The sequence below is a fragment of the Heloderma suspectum genome, chromosome 4 (genome assembly GCF_057233095.1).
Source record: "Heloderma suspectum isolate Gila_16-S chromosome 4, 16-S_ref, whole genome shotgun sequence".
Classification (NCBI taxonomy): Eukaryota; Metazoa; Chordata; class Lepidosauria; order Squamata; family Helodermatidae; genus Heloderma; species Heloderma suspectum.
In genome coordinates, this window is record NC_139461.1 from 167,612,312 (window position 1) to 167,631,374 (window position 19,063).

Consider the following 19,063-nt stretch of genomic DNA (forward strand, 5'->3'; position numbering starts at 1 on the left):
CCATGCCTGTCCATTTTAGTTCGCTGATTCCCAAGATGTCGATGTTCAATCTTGCCATCTCATGTTTGACCACCTCCAGCTTACCTTGATTCATTGATCTGACATTCCAGGTTCCTAAACAATATTGTTCTTTACAGCATCGGATTTTCTTTTCACCACCAGACACATCCACAGCTGAGTGTCCTTTCGGGTTTGGCCCAGCCGCTTCACTCTTTCTGGCGCTACTTGGAAATACCCTCTGCTCTTCCCCAGTAGCATATTGGACACCTTCCGACCTGAGGGGCTCATCTTCCGGCGTCATATCTTTTAGCCTTGTGATATGTTCCATGGGGTTTTCTTGGCAAGAATACTGGAGTGGGTTGCCATTTCCTTCTCCAGTGGGAAGAGATGTCTAGTCTTTCCCATTCTACTGTTTTCCTCGATTTCTTTGCATTGTTCATTTAAGAAGGCCTTCTTGTCTCTCCTTGCTATTCTCTGGAAATCTGCATTCAGTTGGATATATCTTCCCCTTTCTCCATTGCTTTTCGCTTCCCTTCTTTCCTCAGCTACTTGTAAAGCCTCATCAGACAGCCACTTTGCTTTCTTGCATTTCTTTTTCTTTGGAATGGATTGAGTTGCTGCCTCCTGAACAATATTACGGACCTCCGTCCGTAGTTCCTCAGGCATTATCAGGTCTAATCCCTGAAATCTATTCCTCACCTCCACTGTATATTCATAAGGGATATGATTTAGGTCATACCAGAATGGTTTAGTGGTTTTCCCTACGTTCTTCAATTTAAGCCGAATTTTTGCAAGAAGCAGCTCATGATCTGAGCCACAGTCAGCTCCAGGTCTTGTTTTTATGACTGTATGGAGCTTCTCCATCTTTGGCTGCAAAGGACATAATCAATCTGATTTTGATATTGACCATCTGGTGATGTCCACGTGTAGAGTCGCCTCTTGTGCTGTTGGAAAAGAGTGTTTGCTATGATCAGCGTGTTGTCTTGGCAAAACTCTATTAGCCTTTGTCCTGCTTCATTTTGTACACCAAGCCATGCTTGCCTGTTATCCCGGTGATGTCTTGACTTCCTACTTTAGCATTCCAATCCCCTGTGATGAAGAGGACATCTTTTTTTGGTGTTAGTTCTAGAAGGTGTTGTAGGTCTTCATAGAACCGATCAACCGCAGCTTCTTCAGCCTCAGTGGTTGGGGCATAGACTTGAATTACTGTGATGTTGAATGGTTTGCCTTGGATTCGTACTGAGATCATTCTGTTGTTTTTGAGATTGTACACCAGTACTGCTTTTGCCAGGGACCGCGGTGGCTTAGTGGTTAAGACGCTGAACTGCAGACTGGAAGGTCGGCAGGACAGCAGTTCGAGACCCGAGTGCTGCGTGACGGAGTGCGCTCCCGTCTTCAGTCCCAGCTCCTGCCAACCTAGCAGTTCGAAAGCAAGAAATTGCAAGTAGATAAATAGGTACCGCCTCGGCGGGAAAGGTAACAGTGTTCCGTGCACCTCAGTGTTCAGTCATGCCGGCCACATGACCACGGAAGCATCTTCGGACAGCGCTGGCTCTTCGGCTTAGAAATGGGGATGAGCACCACACCCTAGAGTCGGACACGACTGGTTGGGGACACCTTTACCTTTACCTTTTTACTGCTTTTGCCACCCTTTTATTGACTATGAGTGCTACTCCATTTCTTCTACGGGATTCTTGCCCACAGTAGTAGATATGATGGTCACCTGAATTAAATTCGCCCATGCTTGTCCATTTTAGTTCGCTGATTCCCAAGATGTTGATGTTCAGTCTTGCCATCTCATGTTTGACCACCTCCAGCTTACCTTGATTCATTGATCTGACATTCCAGGTTCCTAAACAATATTGTTCTTTACAGCATCGGACTTTCTTTTCACCACCAGACACATCCACAGCTGAGTGTCCTTTCGGCTTTGGCCCAGCCACTTCACTCTTTCTGGCGCTACTTGGAAATTCCTTCTGCTCTTCCCCAGTAGTATATTAGACACCTTCCGACCTGAGGGGCTCATCTTCCAGTGTCATATCTGTTAGCCTTGTGATACGTTCCGTGGGGTTTTCTTGGCAAGAATACTGGAGTGGGTTGCCATTTCCTTCTCCAATGGACCACATTTTGTCAGAACTCTCCGCCATGACCTGTCTGTCTTGGGTGGCCCTGCACGGCATAGCTTATGGCTTCACTGAGCTATGCAAGCCCCTTCGCCACAACAAGGCAGTGATCCATGAAGGGGCAAAACAATATCATATGCCATTAAAAAACCGGCAAAACTGTACAGTCTTTACTGTCCATCTAAAACTCAGTAGAGATAGAGCCAACCTGACCTTCCTCAGAAGCAAATTCCAAAGTCATAATGCTGCTACAGAGAAGGCCCTGTCTCATGTACCCACCATCCTAGCCAATCTTGATGGTGGGACATACAGCAAGGCCTCTGATGAAGTCCATCGATTACAGTCTGGCTCATATGGGAAGAGGCAGTCTTTCAGATATCCTGCAGCAAACCATTTAAGGCTTTTAAAGTCAAAACCAGCACATTAGACTCATAGACTCATAGAATCATAGAATAGCAATGTCGGAAGGGGCCTATAATACCGTTGAGTCCAACCCCTTGCTCAATGCAGGAGTCCAAGTCAAAGCATCCCTGACAGATGGCTGTCCAGCCTTGTCTTTAATGCCTCTAATGTGGGAGAGCCCACTACCTCCCTAGGTAATTGGTTCCATGTGAATTGAATTGGACTTGGAAACAAATTGGTTCAACTACAGTGTAGTTGGTTCAAGACTGATGATATATAGAATTAAGATGAAATCTTACCTTTTTGCCAAGTATGTTTCCAAAAGATAAGTCTGGAATATCCTACAGAAACAAAAAAGAGGACTCTGAAACACAGCAGGGAAGGAAACAATAGATGTGGTTGTGTCTCAAAAGCATTGATTTCTTTCTGTTCCCCCCTCCCCTCTTTACAGGCCTGAAACCCGGAACACAGTATAAGATCACTGTCATATCTGTGAAGGGTGAGATGGAAGGGAAGCCGTCTTCTGTGAATGGAAGGACAGGTATAAACGAAGGGCTTTGGCTATTGCATGATGAGGTACCTACACAATTCCACAAGCACAACTGTTACAAGTTGTCACAGTTGCCACGCCAGTCAGTAATACAAGTGTGATCCTTTTGAGTCTTCCAGTTGCCCCAAATCACTTCTTCAAAACGTCTGTCAGTAGTTCAGTGCAGACAACTAAAATCTGTGTACAACAATCAGTGCATGTGTGATGCCCACTGGCCCTACTCCCCGCCTCCATGTGTCGCTTGTGCACATGGGTAGTGTGCACAAGCTGGATCAATGCAGTGAAGGCTGGTGGCTCTGATGTCAGTGGGGCAGTGCATCCAATCCGGGTTTCAGTCAGAACCAGTCAAAACTCTAAAGGTAAAGGAGCTACCTTTGGGTAGCTCCTTTATTGTTCTGACTGCTCCTTGAGAGTTCTGACTGAAACCCAGAGCGGATGCACTGCCCCACTGACATCAGAGCCACCAACCTCGGCTGGGTCAATGCATGGAGGTTGGGTTGAGGCCTGCCAGTAGATTCCTGATTCTCCCTCAGTGTGTTTGTTATTGAAAGATTTTAGTCATTTGCACAGGGCTTTCATCCTGGAAGGCTCTGCAGTGTCCTGAAATGCTCCTTTGGCTTGTAGCTGCTTGGAATGCACACTGGGCCTAGTTTGCACTGAGGCCCAGTTCTTAGGCCTGGGTCTTCAGCCTGGGTCTCACGGAGGTCCAGTTCATTGGCGTAGTTCTCACTGAGCGGGTAAGCCTGTTTCTGGGCTTATGAGCTTTCTGTGTGTAGCTTCTTTACATCTGTGTGGCAATGCATTCAGCCTGAGAGTCCATATGCAGTTTGCCACCTCAATAAGAACGTGGCTGTAGGCATACGCTAATGGCAACGTATTGGTCTTCTGGTTCTGCAGAAAGTCCTGTGCAGAAACGGCCCCTCCCCTATGCCCATTGGCTGTGGGAAGTCTATTTTGGCTCCTAATACACTGCGTACCTCCTGACTGGGGGACACATGCCAGATGAGTATTTCGGGACACTGCAGGCCCATCTAAAACACAAGCTCTTGCAAGTGATTAAAATCTGTCTACAAACAACACATGGAGAGGGAATTAGGATTGCGGCAGCAGCAGATCCTACTCCCAACCTCCGTTGCTTCAGTCACTGGTCTGAAAAATGTAGCACTGTCCCATAGACAGTCTGCTCCTATATATGTCAATAACCTCTGTCGGTTTCCTATATTGCTCCTTAACAGAATCAGAGGCAGCTTGTGATGTTTTGACAGTACTGTACTGTAGAGTAATTATATGTAGAGTGGCTGTCTTTGAGTTGTACATATTGCGGGGTGGGGGGAGGCAGGGCTGAGCATAGAAAATCGCATACAACAATTTCTGTTTGGATTTGGGTTGTCCAGAGACCTTGAGATCACTGCTTCCTTATGTATGTATGTATGTATGTATGTATTTATTTATTTATTGCATTTATACTCCGCCTTTTTTCCTCTTGCAAGGAACCCAAGGCGGCTTACATTATCCTCCTCCTCTCCATTTTATCCTCACAACAACAACCCTGTAAGGTGGGTTGGGCTGATGAGAGTCTGTGACTGGCCCAAAGTTACCCAGTGAGCTTCCATGGCTGAGTGGGGACTAGAACTCGGATCTCCCAGCTCCTAGTCCAACACTCTTGCCACTACACCACACTGGCTTCCTTATGCAGTGTGTTGTGCAGTTGTAAAGCCCCCAAAGGATATTTTGCCTCACATTTATTTATATAGATATGCCAACAGCAATGAAAGTATACAGGGATGGACAGGGACCATTCACTTCTGAACCTAAGAGTACCAACAAAAACAGTGGCAGTGACAGATCCATTCACAGCAATTGCACAACAAACTGACAGCAGCATGAAGCAGTGATTGCAGCAGGGCTCGTGTTATGATGACATATTAGAGGTTTAAACTGTGCTTGTAGAAGGGTTTGGCTGTCAGACAGATCCGCAATATCTGAGCTATCCTCTGATTGTTTCATATCTGTCGCATTGCTATTAGCTTGCTCATTTCGTAAATAAAGGGTTTTGTCTAGGTTCATACAGCCTCCCCACCTAGGCATTTCATCTTCCAGTAGGACTGGAACTCCTAGTGCAGTAGTCCCCATCTGTAGTTGATACTGGTTGTTGCCAGCCACTAAAGGGACAAAGTCTTGTACCTGCTTTAATGTTTGATGGAGGGTCCATCTGACTATTTCTTAACTCTCATGATCAAAGATTTCAAAAGCTTTCAGATATAACTGGGTTGACTCTGGGATGTTCAACCCCTAAACAACGCAAAGCTCCCGGGTTTGCATGTCACGATACCAACCCAGGAATAGGGCACTTCTGGGTTGTTAACTGGAAGTGGAAGCGAAGAGCATGCGGGAGGCAGTGTGTGTGGATTCCTGCTCAGTCATGGCAATTCCTGGATTAAACAACCAAGGAATTGCTGTTAGGTGTGAACCAGGCCACGGTGAATGAGAGAAAAAGAGGATAGAGAGGTTTGGGGGCTATGAAGAGAAAATTTACACAATCCAACTGCTAAACCTGGGGATCTTCAAGGACTACTTTTCTCACGGCCCATTGCTGCAATTTTCTCTATTGGGCTTAGCCTGGGACCTACATCTCCCAACAGTCCCTGCTTCCTTCTCCTGCCCTGGAAAAGGAAATGCTCTTGCTCTGGGAAGGAAGGAGTCAGGTTGTAAAAAGGATGGAGGGAAAGTCCTGGAGAGAAGGAAGGTGAAGCTGCAGCCCGGGAGACTTCAGTGGGATTCTAGAACTGAAGCAGGAGAGCACTGGCAGCAAAGTAAGAGATTATGGAGCTGGTCTGGGTCCTTTTCATGGACATCGCTGGGAAAACCTGGGAGTACTAAGGCCTGTTACACTGCTAGGTTTTGCAGTCCTGCACAAGCCACACCACTTGGCAATGTTGCAAAACTGACCAAGGGGGGCAGGAGCGCTGAAGGCATTCCTTGCTCAGGTGCTATTTGCCCCAGGGCTGCCCCTGACTACAGGGAAGGACTAGAAGCCCTGGCCCACCTATGACATTTCTGGAACTGACTTCTCACCATTGTGTTATAGTTGTCTGTCTCCTGGACAGTGGCTAATGGATTCCACTTCTTGACTGGTTTCTCACTTACCTTGATTGTTATATTTTCCATCACACCTCCATTTTCCGTGAAGGCATATCTCTGAATAGGGTACTCTGAAGGCATATCTCTGCTGCTGGGGACAAAGAGCACAGGAAAGCTGTCCCCGCCGTGCCCTGCTTGTGCGTGGCTAGAAGCATCTGGCTTGCCGCTGCTGGAACAAGTTGCTAGAGCAGATGGTCTGACTCAGCAAGCCCATTCTTACATTTTGTTTTAGATTTTTTTTAACACGCCTTCTCTCTAAAGGCTTTAGGCCAGGAAGAACCCTTAAAAACAAGAGTATAAATTTAGAAGTATCTTTAAAATAAAAATCCCTAAATAACTAAAAGGGTCTCGTACTTATCTGTATGTCTTAAACAGTAGACTAAGGGAGCTGAAGATACTCCGTTGCTGGGTCTTTGGGGAGAAAGGGATTTTCACAGGTGGAGGGTGGAGACAACACAGAGATCATCCACCTGCATACCTTCACATCTTGTACGTGTCACTACAAAGCACCACTAAGAGGCTGGTTTTGATTGACTGTAGAAATCACAATGAGTGATGGGGAAGGAGGTGGTCTTGAAGGTATGTAGGGCCCAAACCACTTGGCCCTCATTCCTGGTAGCCATCTTTCCTGTCCTCAGGCTGAGCAACTGGACAAGGAGCTGTTTTGCTAACCCTCTGGATTCTGCCCGTGCCTTGTTGCCTTGGCCTACTTGTCTCTGGCAAGATCTTTTGTTTGGTTCACTTTCTGCTTCATGTGGGATGTCCACCTGAGTCCTGGCTTTGGAACAAAAGAGACCAGAGTTTGGGACTGCAGCTCTTTGGTTTCACCCAAGAACTGATGCGACTCTGGTGTGTTGTCACTCATCAGGCAGAGGAATGCTGGAGGTGTAGGCCTTGTTGATACATTGTGAGGTCCTCCAACTGCCATTCACCTTGTGTCCCAAACAAATGGTTGTGTCAGCGTGACAGAAGCTTGTTATCTGTGGGCTGGCTCACACATATGTTTTAGGTGCATAGCTCAGTTTTTCCAGGTGTGCATTTGAAAATGTAAAGTGTGATCATCAACTGGGGATGAATTTGTATTTGCTAGGACTGACTGTGGTCCCTGTGCAGGATTTGCCACTGTGTAATATGTGAAAAGGCCCTGAGTTAAGTCCCTCTGCTGTTCAAAATGCAAGGATCCATCAATGGAATTACCAGACCACTGTTTTTCTCAAAGCAGACTGGATCTGGCAGTACTAATGTTCTTTCACTGGCTATCGCCTGCACCAGATGCCTACCGTTGGAAGTATAGGGTTGCTTTTGGATCAATGCTTTTGTTTACTCCTGCCTTCAGAACTATCTTGCCTGGGGGAGGAAGGAGGGCTGGGGGGGCACAGAGATGTTGCTTCCTTTTGGGCAATATATCATTGCTCTGGAATGTCCTGATCTTGCAAATGGTGTGTCCTTTTTAACAGTTTTGTCTTGAACATGTTGTGCTTTGGGTTGGTCATAGGAAGGAACTTCCTGTGGACCATTTCTTCTTTGGTTGCTATTACAAAGTAGCTCCCCAAAACTGGGAAAGCAATCCGGAGGGCATACGTATAAAGCCAAATGTGTACTCTGTGCTGCCAACAATACAAACTGTCCAGTGGTTTTATTGTAAGAACAAAAATGGCTTAGAAAGAGCGCACATTTTCTGTTGCAAATTGTACTGCTACAAAATAACGAAATACCCTATATAACAGCGACTGATTGGTGGTTATCTTCTGAATGTCTTAACTCCACACCTGTAAAGTTTGTCTCAAACCAAATGTGGAAGCAGCCTTGATTAAAGTCCAAGTTCTTGTTTGTTCATTTTAAAAAAAGGTCTGCACCTCAGCTGATAGGGATAGCTGCCACTTTTTTTTTTAAGTGGATAAGGAGAAGTGGAGCACCATCCTGGCAAGGCTGTGGCCAGGTGTTGAATACATCATCTACCTCCGGCCAGAGGAAGGGAGCCAGGAGAGCAAAAAAGGCCAAGGCTAACGTTCTGACTGGTAGGCAAGGCAAGGGAGGATTGGTTGTGCTCTTGATCATCACCAGATAGTAACTCATGGAAAGGCAACCTCTAGTTTTCTAGAGGTCACCTTTCCATGAGTGGCAGCAGCACAGCTCGCATAAGATGTACATGACCATGTGGATTGGTGTGTGGGGGGTGTAATTACACAGGCTCTGACCATGGAATTGGTACCCTGCTGGGAGGGACTTGGATGCCAATTCCATGGGAAAGACCTACCCTATCAACCCCCGCCAATGTATTTCAATCATTTAGATGTTTCCCACCCACATGGGAACCATTCATGGAAAAAACAGTTCCCACATGGCTTGGGTAACATTTAAAAGGCCCCCATACTAAACAGGGATCTGGGTCATTATTTGTAATTTTGTAGAGAGCTGTTGTGCAAACAGTTATTTTTACCATTGGTTTCCTGAACTTCTAGCAGAAACTTCCCTGCTACTGTAGTTTTTCACCCTTTCCCAGGGATGGATTTAGGTTAATTCCTGTGCAGCAGTTCCTTCAGGAAGATCCAGCAGTAGATCCATTTGAAAAGAGCCAGCAGTAAAAGGGATATTGGTTCCAGGATTCAAAGTAAATACTTTATTTCATCTCAACAGAAAGAGTGGGCTACAATACCCTTGTGTAACAAAATATTATCTATAGTCTCTTTCTCCCTATAAGGGGATTACCTTTTCCAGCATGAAGCACAGGAAAGAAGAAATGATGAGTAATTAGTGTTGGGTGAAAACAAGGCTCAGAGTTACCACCAGAGGTGCAGCATGAGCAGAATCCACTGATATTGGTCTTTGTGGAGAACACATCCTTACTGAAAGAGCAGACTGGCCTTTAAGACCTGAAACAAGAGCCATTGTCTCAGTTGTTTTGAGCATTGTTAATATATCCCCTTTAAAAATGCTGAAGAAATTTGCAGTCTCAAATTTCCCTCTGGTTCCCTGGCCTGCCTTCCTGCAATGTGATGAGAGGAAAATATTATGGAATAAAAATAGACCAGGTTGCTGTGTCATCATGCAGCCTGGGGGGAATCCTGGCAACAGGTTTAGTTTGCTCTCCACTTTGCTATGCTTTTTACTGAAGTAGAATCTGCTCTGTCTGTGGACACACGGGGCTTTCTCCCAAAGCCATCCTGGGGCTCTCAGCAGATCACACGGCAGTTTACTGCAAAATGTTTGGGTGGCTACTGGGTGGAGTCTCATCCACATCATCATTTAGAGAGCCTGTTTCCTCCCTCCCACACTCACCTTGTTCTGCCCCTTCTGCTTTCTCTGGCCAGTGTGTATGTTAGCACCCCCACCCTCCCCATCCTATGTCCAACTATCCCCACTCAATTAAAATATATATATGTGTGTGTGTGTGTGTCTATATATATATATATATATATATATATATATATATTCCCTCTTAAACTGCAATAGTGACAGGACAAATTTGCAGACCCATTGATTTAATTTTACTTAAAATTAAAGTAAATTAAAATTAAAGCTGGAACCATCAGGTGGAGTAGTTCTTTCCTGGGGGACTTTGCCGTGCGTCTGCTTAGCGGCGAAGACTTCTGCTCCAAATGTGCTATTTCGACTTATCATGATGCCCTAGATTCATTATAGCGCATATCTACAAAAGAATTAAGGGGCTGGCTATGTCCCACCCCCACCATTAAATCCTGGCTGTGCCTCTTTGACCTGGCGGTGTCCTGGAATGCCCCATTCCCTCTTGTTTCCCCAGTGGGAGTAGTTTTTCCTATTCCCACTGAGAAAATCCCCAGTAGTGCAGCAGCAACCCTTCACATTACCACAGTAGTGGGGACACTTAATCACTTTAGGTAGCCTGCTTTCAGTCTATAACATATCCCCCCTTCTGTGCATGTTTACACAGAAGTAAGACATACATCTCTCTCCCCTGCCATGGAAGGGTTAAAAGCTAACTTTAATAACTCGCCCTAAAGTGCTCTTCTGTTTCTCCAGTGCTCTCTTAAATCGTTGTTGCAATGTTGTGCTTCTTTGATATTCTGTAGTTTCTCCATTGTTATGTAAAATCATTTCTCTGCTTTATCACTTTACTGCAGTAAGTTACTTCTCACTGCGAGCAGGGGGAAGGAGAAAGGAAGAAAGGGGGAGTATTGGAAGCAATAGGCAAAAGGCATTCCAGCCTTTTAGGATGTGACCTTTTAGCTGCGTCAAGGAGACCCAATGGGCTGCCTGGGGCTGGAGACACCTGGAACCTGAAAGGTCCAGCCTGCCCCCTGGCTCACCACAAAGTGTCCACCAGCACAGAGACCAGAGCCTGGACTAGTCTTGACAAGCTTCCTAGTTTGCATCTGGAAGTAAACACCGTACAGGATTTGACCTGAGGTGTCATGGCTTTATCCTTCTTCTCAGGGTCTTACGTGTTGCCACTTTCTCTCCACCTCAGTTCAGGGGGACTAGATGCCATGGTGGGTAGTCTTCTTATATTTCTAATAGTTGTATAAAAGAGGGAATTTTGGTAAGTTCAGCTAATCATGAAGGTGAGAAAACTAGCTGCACCTACCAAAATACCGTTTCCTATACAACTATTAAAGGGAAAGGAACTCTGCCCTATTTGGTATCTGACCAACCTTTTCCCTCCCCGCGCCTCTCCTGTTAAAAGAAATGCTGCTGCTGCAGCAACAACAAAGAAAATGAATGTGGTGCTAGTGCAACCCAGCCTAGGTCAGGGCATGACCCACTTATGGGTCCCAGTCCACCAGTTGAAGACCTGTGGTCTCTAGGCAATAGCTTTACACGTGTAAAATCATTCCTGTCATGTGCCATGTACAGACAGCTAGGGTAGTCATGTGACTGAATGTCCCCCCATATTAAAAAACAAAACCCCAAACGCACATAGAAAACTAGCATGTCAAGGTTAGGGTTTTTAGCCTAGCCTTCTCCCTGATATGCTCGTTTTTTACATTTAGAGCTTTTACCCCTATGAGGGAGCATTCATATATCCAATCCCCCGTTGTTAGTTTGAACTAGTATGATTTGGGAATAGTTTTACTCCACAGTGAATTGTATGTCTTGGTCAGATATTACTTCAGATTACCGTAGCGCCACTGAACTCCGCCTAATAGTTAGTGCAATAATGTCATGAAATCTTCCTTATTCAAGAGAGTATTCTCAAGAGGCTTGCCCTCAAGTTGATATGGTAGCTGCTTCTCTCCCATCCTCTGTGTCTAGGCCCTGAAGATGCTAGCGGTGCTAGCCACAGTACTGCAACTGCATGGTTAGTGCTGACTTTTCTATTTCTCTTTGTGCAACTGACATGGATCTTCTGTCACAGTTAAAGACAACTGTCTGCTGTCTCCTAAGCTTCCCTTCTTTTTCAGAGTAATATTACCTGAGCTATTTTTGTCACAATTTCTGATGTGAAAAGCTCTCAAAACACCTGAGAGAGCTTGTGTACAAGTGTCTGTATGCTCTTCATGAAGGTGGTCTAGTGGTTAGAAGGTTGGACTTGGACTGGGGAGGTCTGGGTTTAAGGCTCGACTCAACCACGAAGCTCACTGAGTGGCCTCGGGCATTAATTTCTGTCAGGATGGCTTGTGTCCTTTGTTAATTGGTAGGAGTGAGGGGTACCATTTGGATTTTTATGCCCTCAGGCACAAAAATGCGTTGGTCCTGGTTCCGAGAAACCTTGCCAGAAACATTGTTTTAAGCAAAATTTCTTTTCCCCTTTGCAGAAATTGATGGCCCAACTAATCTGTCAACCAACCAAGTGACAGAAGACACAGTTACCATTTCTTGGAATGGGGCCCAGGCGCCCATAGATAGATATGTAGTGAGCTATACCTCACTTGATGGTGACACCAAAGAGATGTCTGTGGGCAAGGACAAGAGAACCACCACCCTGATGGGTTTGAAACCAGGCATGGAGTATACCATCTACATCTGGGCTGTGAAAGGAACCCAGCAGAGCAGGAAGGCAAGCACAAAAGCTGAAACAGGTAGCCCATATATGTGGTATTATGAAATCTTGTTCTATCTCACTCGTTCCTTTCCCACTATATTTTATTTCACATTTTGATTCAGTATGAAGCTGTTTTCAGACATTCTAAAGTTGCTGAATCAATTCATGGAGGGAGATCAGAATTACAGTGGCACGCCTGGTAAATTACAGCTTATTAAGCTGGAGGATCCACAAAATGTCCTGTTGATTGTTTTTCACAACATTCTCCAGAGAAACCAAAGCAGGTTCTGAACTAGGAAACAGAGGGATATCAGGTGGAGGTTCATTATCGCGCTCTGGCCTATGGAGGGAACTGTACAGAAATCAGCCAGACCAGTACAGAATCTCTTAACTGCCATTGCCCAGAGATGGTCATGTGATACTACCAGAACCATATAAAAGGTTCCAGTTCAGCTGGGCTCACTATGGTTTTTGTGGAGAGTGCTCCTGCCATAACTTGTCTTTTCCTTGACAGGAGCTGGGTCTGACAAACATTCTGGTGAAGTATTTCCAGAGGGGTAACCATGTTAGTCTGTTGCAGTAAACCCAACAAAGAAACTTGTAGCACCTTAAAGACCAACAAATGTATTATGGCATACACTTTAGTGGATTGAAGCTTAGTGTATTGTGGACTATTGTCTGTGAATGCTTATGCCATAATACATTTGTTAGTCTTTAAGGTGCCACAAGACTCTTTGTTTTTTCTACTGAAGTAGTTTCTTTGCACTGTCAAATACAACTTGCTAATGCCATCTTCCCAGATCTCTCCCTGCCCCTCTCTTTTAATTATCAGTTAATTCAGTCCACAGGCATCAAGAAGCAAGCATGAGATTTAACTACTGAGACATAGTTGTTGAAACCTGCCGGCAAGTGTACCCATAACAAAATAATTTTCTGTAAAAAACCAAAAACCAGCCAATCATGCAAGCACCTGGAAGTCTCAAGAAGAGACTATGTACTCAATGGTTACTGAAAGAATCAATGGATACTGAAAGAAAATGATGGTAATGCTTACACTTTGGTTCACAGAAATAGATGGCCCTACAAACCTGAAAACAGACCAAACGACAGAGAATACAGCCACCATCTCTTGGAACAAGGCCTTAGCTCCTACAGACCGATACATCCTGAGCTATACCTCTGCTGATGGAGAAACTAGAGAGATCGCAGTTGGGAAGGACAAGACCAGCACCACCTTAGCTGGACTGAAGCCGGGCATGGAGTATGTCCTCTACGTCTCGGCTGTGAAGGGAAGCCAGCAGAGCAAGAGGACAAGCACAAAAACTGTGACAGGTGACTTCAGTGGGTAGGGTGGGGTGGTGGGGAAATGACAGGCTTACTCTGTTTTCTTTGAAATTTTCAAACGTTCTGGTACAAAGTCTCTATACTAGCCTTCCCCAACCTCTTGCCCTCCAGATGTTATGGACCACAACTCCCATAAGGCCCAGCCAGCATGGCCAATGGTCATGAATGATGGGGGTTGCAGTCCAAAATATCTGGAGGGCCCCAGGTTGGGGAAGGCTCCTCTCTACAGAGGGTAACTTTCCAGAGAGTGGATGCTGGCAACTGGCCGTGATCCTGCACAGCCATGCTGTCATAGCCCATGGAACACATTTGATTTTTCCTGGTCTGCTGTCCAAAAAGTTTCTGTGTAGTGCTTCCGTCAGTACCAGGGCAAGCCAAGGCCGTTCCCACCAACTTAACCAGCTGCAACAGATATGCAGATGGCTGGCACGGGCACCCAGGGGATAGTGCTTGTGATGACGTCGGAGAACTTTGTGGTGGATTGGGCTCCACGTTAATTAGTGGAAGGGTGGTGCCATTTTGATTTTTTGCCTCTGGCACCAAAATACCTTGGATAAAAATGAACGTTGTTTCTGTAGCAGAATTTCCATCCTTTTTTCACTCACAGTTATTATGGAGAATCAGGATGACATTGCTGTCAAATCCTCAGGTTCAGTATGTTCTATGTTGCCCTCCCATCTTTTGGAAGACCTGGCTTGTGCTAACGTTTCTGACTCTAAATGCAATTACAGTACCAGCCTGTTTAGTGTGGACTGATGAAGTGCTATTAACGCACCTGGTGGGAGGAGTGATCTGTGAGGTGGCTGGTGATGGATTTGGTGAATCTGCATACTTTGCTCTACATTTCGTGATTGTTCTCCCGATGGCCACTATTAAAGGAATAAAACACACACACACACACACACACACACACACACTGCTCAGGTAGAGTTACTCCATCACACCCTGATGTGATGGAATAACTCTACCTGAGCAGTGTGTGTGTGTATGTGTGTGTGTGTGTGTTGGCTAGGGACAACTATCATCTTCCACAACCATTGGCCATACTGGCTGGAGCTTACGGGAGTCCAGAACATATGGAGGGTCCTTAAACTTTATCAATCTGAATACAGTAGGAAGGAGCAAGGATCGCAAGGGAAGACTGTGGGCAAGGAATCTCCAATAAGGATACATAACACAGGTGTACTTAATTTCCAAAATGGGGTTTACTTTACTTATAGGCCAAAAGGACAGGGTTTACAGACAGAAAACAAGAGTTAACATACAGAACTGACACTCAGGCCAAAAAGCAACCAACTTGGTACTACAGCATCCCTCAGGTAATTTAAAGAGTAGGACAATTATATACATGAAAAGGACAGGCTTAGGTCAAATCACTTTGCTTCTCTTTTTCTTTTAAATCTCATTTTAGTACACTGCAAATTGCTAATAAAACCTGCTGCAGGTCTGTGCACAAACCAGTGGAAGGACTGGCACAACACTTTAGCACTGATGCTGGTGTGAGTGCTGAATGAGTCATCTCAGGAGCTGGATCGGTGTGGCATTAATCCCATGAGAGCTCCTCCTCCTCCGTTGTTGTCTGTGTTAGGGGTGAAGATCCAAAAGATGAGGATGAAGTATTATTTAAAGCCGCAATATGTCAGAGAACAGGAAATGCTGCACTAGCCCCAGGGACCATGGAAAAAGAAACAGAGATTAATAAGGTTAATGACCTGAAGTCAGCTCTTCCTCTGCACAGCAGCGATTTGCTCCCTGTCACTGAAGCAATTTGCTTCTATGTTGCATGGTGTTTGCTAGTCTGGAAAATATTTTTGTGGGATCCGCCCAGTACCGGCAGGAATAAAATGCTTTTTACAGACCCATAGCAGTGCCTGTCTGCGTGGTGCTTATTTTGGGGATTGAATGCATTCATGCAGTTCATCCAGTCTACATGTATTGAGCAGTGCTAATACTGATCACAGACATACTGACATGCCGAGGTCGAGTGAGAGGAGGACAGAAATATTTGGTGCCGTGCAGCACCCTCTGCTGTCCAAAGCTGACTAACATGCACTGAACATTGCTGCGCCTGTTCCCCTCTGCTGCAGGCAATATAACCTGTTTACCGTCTATACGTTTTCCTCGCTCACAGTTACTGGGATTGATTGCTAGGGGCGGGGAACGGGGAGAAGACTTTTGAAATGCCAAGTATGTGCATATATAGCTGGGTTCTGTTCTTAGGCGCTCCTAACTTTGATCACTGCCTTGTTGTGGCAAAGGGGCTTGCGTAACTCAGTGAAGCCATAAGCTATGCCGTGCAGGGCCACGCAAGACGGACAGGTCATGGTGGAGAGTTCTGACAAAATGTGGTCCACTGGAGAAGGAAATGGCAACCCACTCCAGTAGTCTTGCCAAGAAAACCCCACGGAACGTATCACAAGGCTAAAAGAGATGACGCCGGAAGATGAGCCCCTCAGGTCAGAAGGTGTCCAATATACTACTGGGGAACAGCAGAGGGAATTTCCAAGTAGTGCCAGAAAGAGTGAAGCAGCTGGGCCAAAGCCGAAAGGACACTCATCTGTGGATGTGTCTGGTGGTGAAAAGGAAGTCCAATGCTGTAAAGAACAATATTGTTTAGGAACCTGGAATGTAAGATCAATGAATCAAGGTAAGCTGGAGGTGGTCAAACATGAGATGGCAAGATTGAACATCGACATCTTGGGAATCAGTGAACTAAAATGGACAAGCATGGGCGAATTTAATTCAGGTGACCATCATATCTACTACTGTGGGCAAGAATCCTGTAGAAGAAATGGAGTAGCACTCATAGTCAACAAAAAGGTGGGAAAAGCAGTGCTGGGGTACAATCTCAAAAATGATAGAATGATCTTAGTACGAATCCAAGGCAAACCATTCAACATCACAGTAATTCAAGTCTATGCCCCAACCACTGAGGCCGAAGAAGCTGCGGTTGATCGGTTCTATGAAGACCTACAACACCTTCTAGAACTGACACCAAAAAAAGATGTCGTCTTCATCATAGGGGATTGGAATGCTAAAGTAGGAAGTCAAGAAATCACTGGGATAACAGGCAGGCATGGCCTTGGTGTACAAAATGAAGCAGGACAAAGGCTAATAGAGTTTTGCCAAGAGAACACGGTGATCACAGCAAACACTCTTTTCCAACAGCACAAGAGGCGACTCTACACATGGACATCACCAGATGGTCAATATCGAAATCAGATTATGTACTTTGCAGTCAAAGATGGAGAAGCTCCATACAGTCAGTAAAAACACAACCTGGAGCTGACTGTGGCTCAGATCATGAGCTGCTTCTTGCAAAAATTCGGCTTAAATTGAAGAACGTAGGGAAAACCACTAAACCATTCTGGTATGACCTAAAGCATATCCCGTATGAATATACAGTGGAGGTGAGGAATAGATTTCAGGGATTAGACCTGATAGACAGAGTGCCTGAGGAACTATGGACGGAGGTCCGTAATATTGTTCAGGAGGCAGCAACTCAATCCATCCCAAAGAAAAAGAAATGTAAGAAAGGAAAGTGGCTGTCTGATGAGGCTTTACAAGTAGCTGAGGAAAGAAGGGAATCGAAGAGCAAGGGAGAAAGGGAAAGATATACCCAACTGAATGCAGAGTTCCAGAGAATAGCAAGGAGAGACAAGAAGGCCTTCTTAAATGAACAATGCAAAGAAATCGAAGAAAACAACAGAATGGGAAAGACTAGAGATCTCTTCAAGAAAATCGGAGATCTCAAAGGAATGTTTTGTGCAAGACGGGCATGCTAAAGGACAAAGAAGGCAGGGACCTAACAGAAGCAGATGAGATTAAGAAGAGGTGGAAAGAATACACAGAAGAACTATACAGGAAAGATCTTAATGTCCCTGATAACCATGATAGTGCGGTCACTGAACTTGAGCCAGACATCCTAGAGAGTGAAGTCAAGTGGGTCTTAGGAAGCATTAGTAACAACAAAGCTAGCAGAGATGACAGTATCCCAGCTGAGCTATTTAAGATCCTAAAAGATGATGCTGTTAAAGTGCTGCACTCAATATGCCAACAAATTTGGAACACTCAACAATGGCCACAAGACTGGAAAAGGTCAGTTTACATTCCAGTTCCAAAGAAGGGCAACGCCAAAGAGTGTTCAAACTACCGTTCAATTGCGCTCATTTCACATGCCAGCAAGGTTATGCTCAAAATCCTACAAGCTAGGCTTCAGCAGCATGTGAACCGAGAACTACCGGAAGTACAAGCTGGGTTCTGAAGAGGCAGAGGAACTAGAGATCAAATTGCCAACATTCGCTGGATCATGGAGAAAGCAAGAGAATTCCAGAAAAACGTCTATTTCTGCTTCATTGACTACACTAAAGCCTTTGATTGTGTGGGTCACAACAAATTGTGACAAATTCTTAAAGAGATGGGAGTACCAGACCACCTTAGCTGTCTCCTAAGAAACCTGTACGAGGGCCAAGAAGCAACAGTAAGAACCGGACATGGAACAACCGATTGGTTCAAAATTGGGAAAGGAGTACGACAAGGCTGTATACTGTCACCCTGCTTATTTAATTTATATGCAGAGTACATCATGAGAAACGCCGGGTTGCATGAATCACAGGTCGGAATTAAGATTGCTGGGAGAGTTATCAACAACCTCAGATATGCAGACGATACCACCCTAATGGCAGAAAGCGAAGAGGATCTCAAGAGCCTCTTGTTGAGGGTGAAAGTGGAGAGTGCAAAAGCTGGTTTGAAACTCAACATTAAAAAAACGAAGGTCATGGCATCTGGCCCCATCACTTCCTGGCATATAGAAGGGGAAGAAATAGAAGCAGTGACAGATGTTATTTTCTTGGGCTCCAAGATCACCGCAGATGGTGACTGTAGCCATGAAATTAAAAGTCGCTTCCTCCTTGAGAGGAAAGCTATCGCAAACCTAGACAGCATAGTAAGAAGCAGAGACATCACCTTGCCAACAAAGGTTCGTATAATCAAAGCTATGGTTTTCCCAGTAGCAACGTATGGCTGTGAGAGCTGGACTATAAGGAAGGCTGAGCGCCGAAGAATCGATGCTTTCGAACTGTGGTGCTGGAGAAGACTCTTACGAGTCCCCTGGACTGCAAGGAGGTCAAATCAGTCCATCCTAAAGGAAATCAACCCTGAGTGCTCATTGGAAGGACAGATACTGAAGCTGAAGCTCAAATATTTGGGCCACCTAATGCGAAGAGAAAACTCCCTGGAAAAGACCCTGATGCTGGGAAAGATTGAAGGCAAAAGGAGAAGGGGACGGCAGAGGATGAGACGGCTAGATAGCATGACTGATGCAATGAATATGGACTTGAGCACACTCCAGGAGAGAGCGCAGGACAGGAAGGCCTGGCGTGCTATGGTCCATGGGGTCATGAAGAGTCGGACATGACTGAATGACTGTACAACAACAACAACAACAACTTTGGTGGGGTGTGCAAAGAAAGATGACTTATCTGGAAGATTGTAAAAGAGATTGGGATGTACAAAGCTGATGTGGGGGAGGATTAAAATGTA

At 45.3% G+C, this 19,063-nt stretch overlaps 1 protein-coding gene across 1 annotated transcript in view; it reads left to right on the forward strand.

Annotated features, from left to right (window-relative positions):
• The window catches only part of TNN (tenascin N), a 61,326-nt gene that overhangs the window by 24,527 nt on the left and 17,736 nt on the right, over positions 1-19,063 (forward strand). The window contains exons 5-7 of the mRNA XM_084851199.1: positions 2,977-3,066; positions 11,952-12,215; positions 13,247-13,510. Coding sequence (XP_084707325.1) covers positions 2,977-3,066; positions 11,952-12,215; positions 13,247-13,510 — 618 coding nt within the window. The remainder of the gene's footprint in view (positions 1-2,976; positions 3,067-11,951; positions 12,216-13,246; positions 13,511-19,063) is intronic.